Genomic DNA, 15032 nt, shown 5'->3' with positions numbered 1-15032 from the left:
TCTGTGACTTACAGAGGGAGAGGTAGGAAGACTTGTCTGTGAGAGGAGAGGTAGGAAGACTTGTCTGTGACTTACAGAGGGAGAGGTAGGAAGACTTGTCTGTGACTTACAGAGGGAGAGGTAGGAAGACTTGTCTGTGACTTACAGAGGGAGAGGTAGGAAGACTTGTCTGTGACTTACAGAGGGAGAGGTAGGAAGACTTGTCTGTGACTTACAGAGGGAGAGGTAGGAAGACTTGTCTGTGACTTACAGAGGGAGAGGTAGGAAGACTTGTCTGTGACTTACAGAGGGAGAGGTAGGAAGACTTGTCTGTGACTTACAGAGGGAGAGGTAGGAAGACTTGTCTGTGACTTACAGAGGAGAGGTAGGAAGACTTGTCTGTGACTTACAGAGGGAGAAGACTTGGTAGAGGGAGAAGACTTGTCTGTGACTTACAGAGGGAGAGGTAGGAAGACTTGTCTGTGACTTACAGAGGGAGAGGTAGGAAGACTTGTCTGTGACTTACAGAGGGAGAGGTAGGAAGACTTGTCTGTGACTTACAGAGGGAGAGAGGTCTGTGACTTACAGAGGGAGAGACTTGTCTGAGGGAGAGGTGACTTGTCTGTGACAGAGGGAGAGGTAGGAAGACTTGTCTGTGACTTACAGAGGGAGAGGTAGGAAGACTTGTCTGTGACTTACAGAGGGAGAGGTAGGAAGACTTGTCTGTGACTTACAGAGGGAGAGGTAGGAAGACTTGTCTGTGACTTACAGAGGGAGAGGTAGGAAGACTTGTCTGTGACTTACAGAGGGAGAGGTAGGAAGACTTGTCTGTGACTTACAGAGGGAGAGGTAGGAAGACTTGTCTGTGACTTACAGAGGGAGAGGTAGGAAGACTTGTCTGTGACTTACAGAGGGAGAGGTAGGAAGACTTGTCTGTGACTTACAGAGGGAGAGGTAGGAAGACTTGTCTGTGACTTACAGAGGGAGAAATAGGAAGACTTGTCTGTGACTGAGGGAGAGGTACAGAGGGAGAGGTAGGAAGACTTGTCTGTGACTTACAGAGGGAGAGGTAGGAAGACTTGTCTGTGACTTACAGAGGGAGAGGTAGGAAGACTTGTCTGTGACTTACAGAGGGAGAGGTAGGAAGACTTGTCTGTGACTTACAGAGGGAGAGATAGGAAGACTTGTCTGTGACTTACAGAGGGAGAGGTAGGAAGACTTGTCTGTGACTTACAGAGGGAGAGGTAGGAAGACTTGTCTGTGACTTACAGAGGGAGAGGTAGGAAAACTTGTCTGTGACTTACAGAGGGAGAGAAAGACTAGGAAGAGACTTGTCTGTGACTTACAGAGGGAGAGGTAGGAAGACTTGTCTGTGACTTACAGAGGGAGAGGTAGGAAGACTTGTCTGTGACTTACAGAGGGAGAGGTAGGAAGACTTGTCTGTGACTTACAGAGGGAGAGGTAGGAAGACTTGTCTGTGACTTACAGAGGGAGAGGTTGGAAGACTTGTCTGTGACTTACAGAGGGAGAGGTAGGAAAACTTGTCTGTAACTTACAGAGGGAGAGATAGGAAGACTTGTCTGTGACTTACAGAGGGAGAGGTAGGAATACTTGTCTGTGACTTACAGAGGGAGAAGTAGGAAGACTTGTCTGTGACTTACAGAGGGAGATGTAGGATGACTTGTCTGTGACTTACAGAGGGAGAGGTAGAAAGACTTGTCTGTGACTTACAGAGGGAGAGGTAGGATGACTTGTCTGTGACTTACAGAGGGAGAGGTAGGAAGACTTGTCTGTGACTTACAGAGGGAGAGGTAGGAAGACTTGTCTGTGACTTACAGAGGGAGAGATAGGAAGACTTGTCTGTGACTTACAGAGGGAGAGGTAGGAAGACTTGTCTGTGACTTACAGAGGGAGAGGTAGGAAGACTTGTCTGTGACTTACAGAGGGAGGGAGAAGACTTGTAGAGAAGACTTGTCTGTGACTTACAGAGGGAGAGGTAGGAAGTCTGTGACTTGAGGGAGAAATAGGGAAACTGTCTGACTTACAGAGGGAGAGGTAGGAAGACTTGTCTGTGACTTACAGAGGGAGAGGGAAGACTAGGGGAAGGACTTGTCTGTGACTTACAGAGGGAGAGGTAGGAAGACTTGTCTGTGACTTACAGAGGGAGAGGTAGGAAGACTTGTCTGTGACTTACAGAGGGAGAGGTAGGAAGACTTGTCTGTGACTTACAGAGGGAGAGGTAGGAAGACTTGTCTGTGACTTACAGAGGGAGAGGTAGGAAGACTTGTCTGTGACTTACAGAGGGAGAGGTAGGAAGACTTGTCTGTGACTTACAGAGGGAGAGGTAGGAAGACTTGTCTGTGACTTACAGAGGGAGAGGAAATAGGAAGACTTGTCTGTGACTTACAGAGGGAGAGGTAGGAAGACTTGTCTGTGACTTACAGAGGGAGAGGTAGGAAGACTTGTCTGTGACTTACAGAGGGAGAGGTAGGAAGACTTGTCTGTGACTTACAGAGGGAGAGGTAGGAAGACTTGTCTGTGACTTACAGAGGGAGAGGTAGGAAGACTTGTCTGTGACTTACAGAGGGAGAGGTAGGAAGACTTGTCTGTGACTTACAGAGGGAGAGGTAGGAAGACTTGTCTGTGACTTACAGAGGGAGAGGTAGGAAGACTTGTCTGTGACTTACAGAGGAGAGGTAGGAAGACTTGTCTGTGACTTACAGAGGGAGAGGTAGGAAGACTTGTCTGTGAGGGAGAGGTAGGAAGACTTGTCTGTGACAGAGGGAGAGGTAGGAAGACTTGTCTGTGACTTACAGAGGGAGAGGTAGGAAGACTTGTCTGTGACTTACAGAGGGAGAGGAGGAAGACTTGTCTGTGACTTACAGAGGAGAGAGTAGGAAGACTTGTCTGTGACTTACAGAGGGAGAGGTAGGAAGACTTGTCTGTGACTTACAGAGGGAGAGGTAGGAAGACTTGTCTGTGACTTACAGAGGGAGAGGTAGGAAGACTTGTCTGTGACTTACAGAGGGAGAGGTAGGAAGACTTGTCTGTGACTTACAGAGGGAGAGGTAGGAAGACTTGTCTGTGACTTACAGAGGGAGAGGTAGGAAGACTTGTCTGTGACTTACAGAGGGAGAGGTAGGAAGACTTGTCTGTGACTTACAGAGGGAGAGGTAGGAAGACTTGTCTGTGACTTACAGAAGACTTGTCTGTGACTTACAGAGGGAGAGGTAGGAAAACTTGTCTGTGACTTACAGAGGGAGAAATAGGAAGACTTGTCTGTGACTTACAGAGGGAGAGGTAGGAAGACTTGTCTGTGACTTACAGAGGGAGAGGTAGGAAGACTTGTCTGTGACTTACAGAGGGAGAGGTAGGAAGACTTGTCTGTGACTTACAGAGGGAGAGGTAGGAAGACTTGTCTGTGACTTACAGAGGGAGAGGTAGGAAGACTTGTCTGTGACTTACAGAGGGAGAGGTAGGAAGACTTGTCTGTGACTTACAGAGGGAGAGGTAGGAAGACTTGTCTGTGACTTACAGAGGGAGAGGTAGGAAGACTTGTCTGTGACTTACAGAGGGAGAGGTAGGAAGACTTGTCTGTGACTTACAGAGGGAGAGGTAGGAAGACTTGTCTGTGACTTACAGAGGGAGAGGAAGGAAGACTTGTCTGTGACTTACAGAGGGAGAGGTAGGAAGACTTGTCTGTGACTTACAGAGGGAGGAGTCTGTGGAAGACTTGTCTGTGACTTACAGAGGGAGAGGTTGGAAGACTTGTCTGTGACTTACAGAGGGAGAGGTAGGAAAACTTGTCTGTGACTTACAGAGGGAGAGATAGGAAGACTTGTCTGTGACTTACAGAGGGAGAGGTAGGAATACTTGTCTGTGACTTACAGAGGGAGAAGTAGGAAGACTTGTCTGTGACTTACAGAGGGAGAGGTAGGATGACTTGTCTGTGACTTACAGAGGGAGAGGTAGAAAGACTTGTCTGTGACTTACAGAGGGAGAGGTAGGATGACTTGTCTGTGACTTACAGAGGGAGAGGTAGGAAGACTTGTCTGTGACTTACAGAGGGAGAGGTAGGAAGACTTGTCTGTGACTTACAGAGGGAGAGATAGGAAGACTTGTCTGTGACTTACAGAGGGAGAGGTAGGAAGACTTGTCTGTGACTTACAGAGGGAGAGGTAGGAAGACTTGTCTGTGACTTACAGAGGGAGAGGTAGGAAGACTTGTCTGTGACTTACAGAGGGAGAGGTAGGAAGACTTGTCTGTGACTTACAGAGGGAGAGGTAGGAAGACTTGTCTGTGACTTACAGAGGGAGAGGTAGGGAAAACTTGTCTGTGACTTACAGAGGGAGAAATAGGGAGACTTGTCTGTGACTTACAGAGGGAGAGGTAGGAAGACTTGTCTGTGACTTACAGAGGGAGAGGTAGGAAGACTTGTCTGTGACTTACAGAGGGAGAGGTAGGAAGACTTGTCTGTGACTTACAGAGGGAGAGGTAGGAAGACTTGTCTGTGACTTACAGAGGGAGAGGTAGGAAGACTTGTCTGTGACTTACAGAGGGAGAGGTAGGGAAAACTTGTCTGTGACTTACAGAGGGAGAAATAGGGAGACTTGTCGGTGACTTACAGAGGTAGAGGTAGGAAGACTTGTCTGTGACTTACAGAGGGAGAGGTAGGATAACTTGTCTGTGACTTACAGAGGGAGAGGTAGGAAGACTTGTCTGTGACTTACAGAGGGAGAGGTAGGAAGACTTGTCTGTGACTTACAGAGGGAGAGGTAGGAAGACTTGTCTGTGACTTACAGAGGGAGAGGTAGGAAGACTTGTCTGTGACTTACAGAGGGAGAGGTAGGAAGACTTGTCTGTGACTTACAGAGGGAGAGGTAGGGAAAACTTGTCTGTGACTTACAGAGGGAGAAATAGGAAGACTTGTCTGTGACTTACAGAGGGAGAGGTAGGAAGACTTGTCTGTGACTTACAGAGGGAGAGGTAGGATAACTTGTCTGTGACTTACAGAGGGAGAGGTAGGAAGACTTGTCTGTGACTTACAGAGGGAGAGGTAGGAAGACTTGTCTGTGACTTACAGAGGGAGAGGTAGGAAGACTTGTCTGTGACTTACAGAGGGAGAGGTAGGAAGACTTGTCTGTGACTTACAGAGGGAGAGGTAGGATGACTTGTCTGTGACTTACAGAGGGAGAGGTAGGAAGACTTGTCTGTGACTTACAGAGGTAGAGATAGGAAGACTTGTCTGTGACTTACAGAGGGAGAGGTTGGGAGACTTGTCTGTGACTTACAGAGGGAGAGGTAGGAAGACTTGTCTGTGACTTACAGAGGGAGAGGTAGGAAGACTTGTCTGTGACTTACAGGCAGTGTGCGGCTCCCATGCAGGGTGCTAATGGCAGCCTGAGCTTCAGCATGTCCCTGGTACTTCACAAACGCACAACCTTTACTGGTGCCGTCTGGCCCCCGTAGTACAGTACACTCGTCTATAGTGCCAAAGGGCTCAAACAGCCTCTTGACGTCTTCATCACTCTGCTGTTTACCCAGCATGCCCACAAACAACTTCCTGTCTTCTGGAAGAGGGGCACACCAGGAGGAGAGGGGGAGGAGAGAGGGAGGAAGGGAAGAGAGGGAGGAGAAAAGGAGAGGAGTTAGATAGCTCTGATACTACATGTAGATACTCAGTTCATAAAACATATCATGGTGCTCTCATTGAATCTCATTATGTTCTAGCAGGCCAGTGATGGGAGAAAAAGACATGTTGCGATACTGCTACCAACCACCAGGGTGCAGTATAAACTTATACATTACAGAGAGATGAAACTTGGGAGTAGAGGCGCAACAGAGATCACAGTGGAGATCACTAAGAATGTAGGTGTGTGTCTTTGAGGCTTACTTTACAGTGCGTGTCAGCAGATACAGATTAACAGAGTATCCGTAGCAAGACTTCCACTTGGGAGAAGGAGAGTCACATTGAAGACTTGACTCTCCAAATTCAATTAGTGAAAAATCCTCATCTAAATTTGTGGTTGACCTCAACCCTGCTGTAGATACAGATTGAAATGGGTAACTTCTAGAGAATTGGACAGGTGTATCATTGTAATGTAAGATGGCGTGTATTATCATTAGTGAAGAAGCGTGTTCATTTGTGTGTGAGGCAGAGGTGTGATGTGTGTGTGATGTGATGTGTGTCTTACCTCCTCTCCCCTCGCTGTCAGCTGGTTTTACCTGGATGGGTCGGTTCATCTGGAATACAGACAAGGAGATCAATACACATGATCAAAATACAGTATGATAAATACACATGAACAACATACAGTATGATCAACACATGATCAAGATACAGTATGATCAACACATGACCAACATACAGTATGATCAATACACATGATCAATCAACAGTATGATCAACACATGATCAATCAACAGTATGATCAACACATGATCAAGATACAGTATGATCAACACACATGATCAACATACAGTATGATCAACACATTATCAACATACAGTATGATCAACACATGATCAACATACAGTATGATCAACACATAATCAAGATACAGTATGATCAACACACATGATCAACATACAGTATGATCAACACATGATCAACATACAGTATGATCAACACACATGATCAACATACAGTATGACCAACAAATCATCAACATCCAGTATGATCAACACATGATCAATAAACAGTATGATCAACACATGATCAACATACAGTATGACCAACACATCATCAACATCCAGTATGATCAACACATGATCAACATACAGTATGATCAACACATGATCAATCAACAGTATGATCAACACATGATCAACATACAGTATGATCAACACACATGATCAACATACAGTATGATCAACACATGATCAACATACAGTATGAGCAACACACAGGATCAACATACAGTATGACCAACACATCATCAACATCCAGTATGATCAACACATGATCAACATACTGTATGATCAACACACATGATCAACATACAGTATGATCAACATACAGTATGATCAACACATGATCAATAAACAGTATGATCAACACATGATCAACATACAGTATGAGCAACACATGATCAACATACAGTATGATCAACACATGATCAACATACAGTATGAGCAACACATGATCAACATACAGTATGATCAACACATGATCAACATACAGTATGATCAATACACATGATCAACAGCATATCACCACGTGACTAATCATGATTGAGACCAGAAACACACCAGATCAACATGAGATCAGTAGAGAAGGAATGTAGGATCAGCTTTAGGTCACACATGAACACAGAATAATCAATAAAACATGCCCAGTGTGCTGGTGTGTGTTCATGTGTTTGTGGAAGTGTGGAAGTAAGTATGTGTGTGTGTCAGACTCAAGGTTAACAGGTGTGTTTACAACATGACTTTAAACGGTCTGGCACGTCGTCTGTCGCTCTCTCTGATTCTCTCTCTCTCACACACACACACACGCACGCACGCGCGCACGCACGCACACACACACACACACACACACACACACACACACACACACACACACACAGGAGTAGTAGTAGGGATTGAGGAGTGATTAGATTAAGAATGTGGGCCAGTTGATCTGGATTACAGCAGCACTTGGGATTAGATCAGAGAACAGAAAGAAAAGAGGAGTTAGAGAGAATAGAGAGACGTATGTGTGTGTGTAAGAGAGAGGGAAAGAAAGAAAGAAAGAAAATAATTTACAAATATATTCTGTGCCAATAAAGCTGTTTGTAAATGAATAGGAGGATGGGCGTAAAAAGGAACAGTAAGGAGAGAGGGATAGGATGATAGGATGAATGAAAGAGAGAGAACAGAGAGAATGGGACAGAGAGAGAGAGAGAGAGAGGGGACAGAGAGAGTGAAAGAGAGAGAGAGAGAGAGAGAGAGAGAGAGAGAGAGAGAGAGAGAGAGAGAGAGAGAGAGAGAGAGAGAGAGAAAGCCACAAGAATTAGCCATACAAGATGTAGGCATTTGGAAAACTTATTTTGATAATCTATACAAAAACATCCCACAAAAAGACTTACAACAGAACCAATTAGAACATCCTTGAATCAGTCATTAAAAACAATCAAAATCCATTAGATGACCCGATAACCCAACAAAAGAACTTAATGAAAAGCTAAAATCTATTAAATCAAAGAAGGCTTGTGGTGTAGACAACATCAGAAATGAAATGCTGAAAAACAGCACACCTGAGTTGCAGAATGCTGTGCTTAAATTGTTCAACATGGTTTTAACTTCTGGCTGCTTCCCTGATGTCTGGAACCAGGGGCTCATCTCCCCTATCCATAAAAGTGTAGACAAATCAGACCCCAATAATTACAGGGGAATTTGCGTCAACAGTAACTTGGGAAAGATTTTCTGTAGCATTTTGAATTCAAGAATTCAAACCTTTCTTCAAGAAAAAATGTAATAAGTAAATGTCAAATTGGCTTTCTTCCTAACCATCCTACTGACCATATATACACCTTACACACACTAATTAATAAACACCATCACTACTGACCATACACCTTACACACACTAATTAATAAACACCATCACACTACTGACCATACATACACCTTACACACACTAACTAATAAACACCATCGCACTACTGACCATACACCTTACACACACTAATTAATAAACACCATCACACTACTGACCATACATACACCTTACACACACTAATTAATAAACACCACCTCACTACTGACCATACATACACCTGACACACACTAATTAATAAACACCATCACACTACTGACCATACATACACCTGACACACACTAATTAATAAACACCATCGCACTACTGACCATATATACACCTGACACACACTAACTAATAAACACCATCTCACTACTGACCATATATACACCTTACACACACTAATTAATAAACACCACCTCACTACTGACCATATATACACCTTACACACACTAATTAATAAACACCATCACACTACTGACCATACATACACCTTACACACACTAATTAATAAACACCATCACACTACTGACCATACATACACCTTACACACACTAATTAATAAACACCATCACACTACTGACCATACATACACCTTACACACACTAATTAATAAACACCATCACACTACTGACCATATATACACCTTACACACACTAATTAATAAACACCATCACACTACTGACCATACATACACCTTACACACACTAATTAATAAACACCATCACACTACTGACCATATATACACCTTACACACACTAATTAATAAACACCATCACACTACTGACCATATATACACCTTACACACACTAATTAATAAACACCATCACACTACTGACCATACATACACCTGACACACACTAATTAATAAACACCATCACACTACTGACCATACACACACTAATTAATAAACACCACCTCACTACTGACCATATATACACCTAACACACACTAATTAATAAACACCATCACACTACTGACCATACATACACCTGACACACACTAATTAATAAACACCATCACACTACTGACCATACACACACTAATTAATAAACACCACCTCACTACTGACCATACATACACCTTACACACACTAATTAATAAACACCATCACACTACTGACCATACACCTTACACACACTAATTAATAAACACCATCACACTACTGACCATACATACACCTTACACACACTAATTAATAAACACCACCTCACTACTGACCATATATACACCTTACACACACTAATTAATAAACACCATCACACTACTGACCATATATACACCTCACACACACTAATTAATAAACACCATCACACTACTGACCATACATACACCTGACACACACTAATTAATAAACACCATCACACTACTGACCATACATACACCTGACACACACTAATTCATAAACACCATCACACTACTGACCATATATACACCTTACACACACTAATTAATAAACACCATCACACTACTGACCATATATACACCTTACACACACTAATTAATAAACACCACCTCACTACTGACCATATATACACCTTACACACACTAATTAATAAACACCATCACACTACTGACCATACATACACCTTACACACACTAATTAATAAACACCATCACACTACTGACCATACATACACCTTACACACACTAATTAATAAACACCATCACACTACTGACCATATATACACCTTACACACACTAATTAATAAACACCATCACACTACTGACCATACATACACCTTACACACACTAATTAATAAACACCATCACACTACTGACCATATATACACCTTACACACACTAATTAATAAACACCATCACACTACTGACCATATATACACCTTACACACACTAATTAATAAACACCATCACACTACTGACCATACATACACCTGACACACACTAATTAATAAACACCATCACACTACTGACCATACACACACTAATTAATAAACACCACCTCACTACTGACCATATATACACCTAACACACACTAATTAATAAACACCATCACACTACTGACCATATATACACCTTACACACACTAATTAATAAACACCACCTCACTACTGACCATATATACACCTGACACACACTAATTAATAAACACCATCACACTACTGACCATATATACACCTCACACACACTAATTAATAAACACCATCACACTACTGACCATATATACACCTCACACACACTAATTAATAAACACCATCACACTACTGACCATATATACACCTTACACACACTAATTAATAAACACCATCACACTACTGACCATATATACACCTTACACACACTAATTAATAAACACCATCACACTACTGACCATATATACACCTTACACACACTAATTAATAAACACCATCACACTACTGACCATATATACACCTTACACACACTAATTAATAAACACCATCACACTACTGACCATATATACACCTTACACACACTAATTAATAAACACCATCACACTACTGACCATATATACACCTTACACACACTAATTAATAAACACCATCACACTACTGACCATATATACACCTCACACACACTAATTAATAAACACCATCACACTACTGACCATATATACACCTTACACACACTAATTAATAAACACCATCGCACTACTGACCATATATACACCTGACACACACTAATTAATAAACACCATCACACTACTGACCATATATACACCTGACACACACTAACTAATAAACACCATCACACTACTGACCATACATACACCTGACACACACTAATTAATAAACACCATCGCACTACTGACCATATATACACCTGACACACACTAATTAATAAACACCATCACACTACTGACCATATATACACCTGACACACACTAATTAATAAACACCATCACACTACTGACCATACATACACCTTACACACACTAATTAATAAACACCATCACACTACTGACCATATATACACCTGACACACACTAATTAATAAACACCATCTCACTACTGACCATATATACACCTTACACACATTAACTAATAAACACCATCACACTACTGACCATACATACACCTTACACACATTAACTAATAAACACTATCACACTACTGACCATATATACACCTGACACACACTAATTAATAAACACCATCTCACTACTGACCATATATACACCTTACACACATTAACTAATAAACACCATCACACTACTGACCATATATACACCTTACACACACTAATTAATAAACACCATCACACTACTGACCATATATACACCTTACACACACTAATTAATAAACACCATCACACTACTGACCATATATACACCTTACACACACTAATTAATAAACACCATCACACTACTGACCATATATACACCTCACACACACTAATTAATAAACACCATCACACTACTGACCATATATACACCTTACACACACTAATTAATAAACACCATCACACTACTGACCATATATACACCTGACACACACTAATTAATAAACACCATCGCACTACTGACCATATATACACCTCACACACACTAATTAATAAACACCATCTCACTACTGACCATACATACACCTTACACACATTAACTAATAAACACTATCACACTACTGACCATATATACACCTTACACACACTAATTAATAAACACCATCTCACTACTGACCATATATACACCTTACACACATTAACTAATAAACACCATCACACTACTGACCATATATACACCTTACACACACTAATTAATAAACACCATCACACTACTGACCATATATACACCTTACACACACTAATTAATAAACACCATCACACTACTGACCATATATACACCTTACACACACTAATTAATAAACACCATCACACTACTGACCATATATACACCTTACACACACTAATTAATAAACACCATCTCACTACTGACCATATATACACCTTACACACACTAATTAATACACACCATCACACTACTGACCATATATACACCTTACACACACTAATTAATAAACACCATCACACTACTGACCATATATACACCTTACACACACTAATTAATAAACACCATCACACTACTGACCATATATACACCTTACACACACTAATTAATAAACACCATCACACTACTGACCATATATACACCTTACACACACTAATTAATAAACACCATCACACTACTGACCATATATATACACCTTACACACACTAATTAATAAACACCATCCCACTACTGACCATATATACACCTTACACACATTAACTAATAAACACCATCTCACTACTGACCATATATACACCTTACACACACTAATTAATAAACACCATCGCACTACTGACCATATATACACCTTACACACACTAATTAATAAACACCATCACACTACTGACCATATATACACCTTACACACACTAATTAATAAACACCATCGCACTACTGACCATATATACACCTTACACACACTAATTAATAAACACCATCTCACTACTGACCATATATACACCTTACACACACTAATTAATAAACACCATCGCACTACTGACCATATATACACCTGACACACACTAATTAATAAACACCATCACACTACTGACCATATATACACCTTACACACACTAATTAATAAACACCATCGCACTACTGACCATATATACACCTTACACACACTAATTAATAAACACCATCTCACTACTGACCATATATACACCTTACACACACTAATTAATAAACACCATCGCACTACTGACCATATATACACCTGACACACACTAATTAATAAACACCATCGCACTACTGACCATATATACACCTTACACACACTAATTAATAAACACCATCGCACTACTGACCATATATACACCTGACACACACTAATTAATAAACACCATCACACTACTGACCATATATACACCTGACACACACTAATTAATAAACACGTCCACCAAAAAAAAGAGAGCAAAATCTTTGCTTGCTTTATTGACTTTAAAAAAGCATTTGATTCGATTTGGCACGAAGGGCTATTCTACAACATTCTCCAACATGGGCTTGGTGGTAAGGTGGTGTTTATTAATGTAAGTGGTCTTGGTGGTAAAGGTGTATAACTTAATAAAATGTATGTACACAGAAAACAAGTGTGCAATAAAAATCAAAAACCAAAGAACAGAATTTTTTTCACAATGTCGAGGTGTGAGACAAGGCTGCAATTTGAGTCCAAATCTTTTCAACATTTATATCAATGAATTAGCAGACATGTTGGACCAATCTCCAGCCCCAGGACTCACACTATTTGACACAGAGGTGAAATACCTGCTATATGCTGATGACTTGGTACTTCTATTACCAACCAATGAAGGTCTTCAACAGAACCTTAACATTCTGGAGCAATATTGCCATAATTGGGCCCTGGCAGTAAATTTCAAAAAAACTAAAATCATGATTTTCCAAAAAAAAACAGATGTCAGAAACACAAATATAAATTCACCCTGAACAACACCTTAATTGAACACACAAAAAATTACACCTCTGACCATATCTGCATCGGGAAACTTTAATATGGCAGTGAATGCACTCAAAGAAAAAGCCCGTATGCCTGTATGCAATAAAAATGAAATTATTCAAAATCAACATCCCAATTAAAATTTGGATGAAAATATTTGACAGTGTAATCCTACCAATAGCACTTTATGGAAGTGAGGTTTGGGGGCCACTCAATAAACTGGATTTTAAAATGTGGGACAAACATCCAATTGAAGCCCTACATGCAGAATTCTGTCGGAAAATCCTACAAGAGAACAGAGAAATACACCAACTAATGCATGTAGGGCAGAATTGGGCCGCTTTCCAGTAATAATGAAAATTCAGAAAAGATCATTAAAATTTTGGCTACATCTAAATTCAAGTCCAAATTCGAGTCTGCAATTTAAAGCACTTCAAACCCAAGAGCTGAGCCCAGAAACAAGCCCTCTCAGTCAGCTGGTGTTGGACCTCACCAACCAAGCAGACACCAGCACTGCTTCAAAAGAAAGAATTCCAATAAGCAAAATCATGAACCAATCAAAGGAATCATATTTACAATACTGGAAAAAAGAAACAAAATCCCAAAGCCGACTATTGCTATCTGACCCTAAACAGAGGATATGAATTGGCTGATTATCTCTACTCTGTCAGAGATACGAAGCAGAGACAGATCCTTACCAAGTACAGGCTGAGTGACCACCGATTGGCAATAGAAAGCGGCAGACATAAAAAGACATGGCTACCCAAAGAGGAGCGTGTATGTGGTCACTGCACAACAGGGGAGGTAGAGACAGAGATGCCTTTTCTCCTTTACTGTGAGAAATATTCCTCACCATGAAATTCATTATTCACAGAAATGACTACATATATTTTACAAATTGAACCCAGAGGAAAAACTAAGAATACTCATGGGCGAAGGAGCAATGGCTCCTCTTGCAGCCAAATATGTATTTTCCTGCCATAGCCTGAGGGACACTGAACAATAACATCTGCATAGTAAACAGTAACTTACTTATTATTACTATTATTGTTA

General features: G+C 41.0%; 1 protein-coding gene and 2 long non-coding RNA genes across 54 annotated transcripts in view; 1 reads left to right on the top strand and 2 right to left on the bottom strand.

The window, feature by feature from the left end:
- LOC127927344 (uncharacterized) overlaps positions 1–5322 on the top strand; it is a 45658-nt gene extending 40336 nt beyond the window's left edge. For 35 of the 49 annotated variants that reach the window (XR_008127079.1, XR_008127077.1, XR_008127067.1 and 32 more), the window contains one exon: positions 3738–4916. This is a non-coding gene — a long non-coding RNA (uncharacterized LOC127927344). The other 14 variants (XR_008127068.1, XR_008127034.1, XR_008127031.1 and 11 more) reach the window with 12 other exon arrangements.
- Positions 1–6303, bottom strand: part of LOC118380460 (CUGBP Elav-like family member 3) — a 57464-nt gene extending 51161 nt beyond the window's left edge. For all 3 annotated transcript variants that reach the window (XR_008127029.1, XM_052513592.1, XM_052513593.1), the window contains exons 1-2: positions 6174–6303; positions 5341–5549 (exon numbers count right to left, since the gene is read on the bottom strand). Coding sequence is in view for 2 of the 3 variants with exons in the window: in XM_052513592.1 (XP_052369552.1) it covers positions 5341–5549; positions 6174–6222 (258 nt within the window). In the remaining variant the exon portion in view is untranslated. The remainder of the gene's footprint in view (positions 1–5340; positions 5550–6173) is intronic.
- A 2336-nt stretch (positions 6304–8639) lies between these two features.
- Positions 8640–13877, bottom strand: LOC127927345 (uncharacterized). Of its 2 annotated transcripts, XR_008127082.1 has the most exons (7): positions 12885–13877; positions 12169–12270; positions 11251–11505; positions 10588–11097; positions 10089–10343; positions 9044–9349; positions 8640–8737 (listed from the first exon to the last, which is right to left on the bottom strand). It is a non-coding gene; the product is annotated as an uncharacterized LOC127927345 (long non-coding RNA). The 2 variants fall into 2 exon arrangements; XR_008127081.1 differs by lacking the exons at positions 11251–11505; positions 12169–12270 and having other exon boundaries at positions 10588–11199.
- Between the last annotated feature and the right edge of the window lie 1155 nt (positions 13878–15032).

The sequence above is a fragment of the Oncorhynchus keta genome, unplaced genomic scaffold (assembly GCF_023373465.1).
Source record: "Oncorhynchus keta strain PuntledgeMale-10-30-2019 unplaced genomic scaffold, Oket_V2 Un_scaffold_1315_pilon_pilon, whole genome shotgun sequence".
Classification (NCBI taxonomy): domain Eukaryota; kingdom Metazoa; phylum Chordata; class Actinopteri; order Salmoniformes; family Salmonidae; genus Oncorhynchus; species Oncorhynchus keta.
Note: the sequence above shows the minus strand (reverse complement) of the source record. Positions and strands in the feature narration are given on the sequence as shown.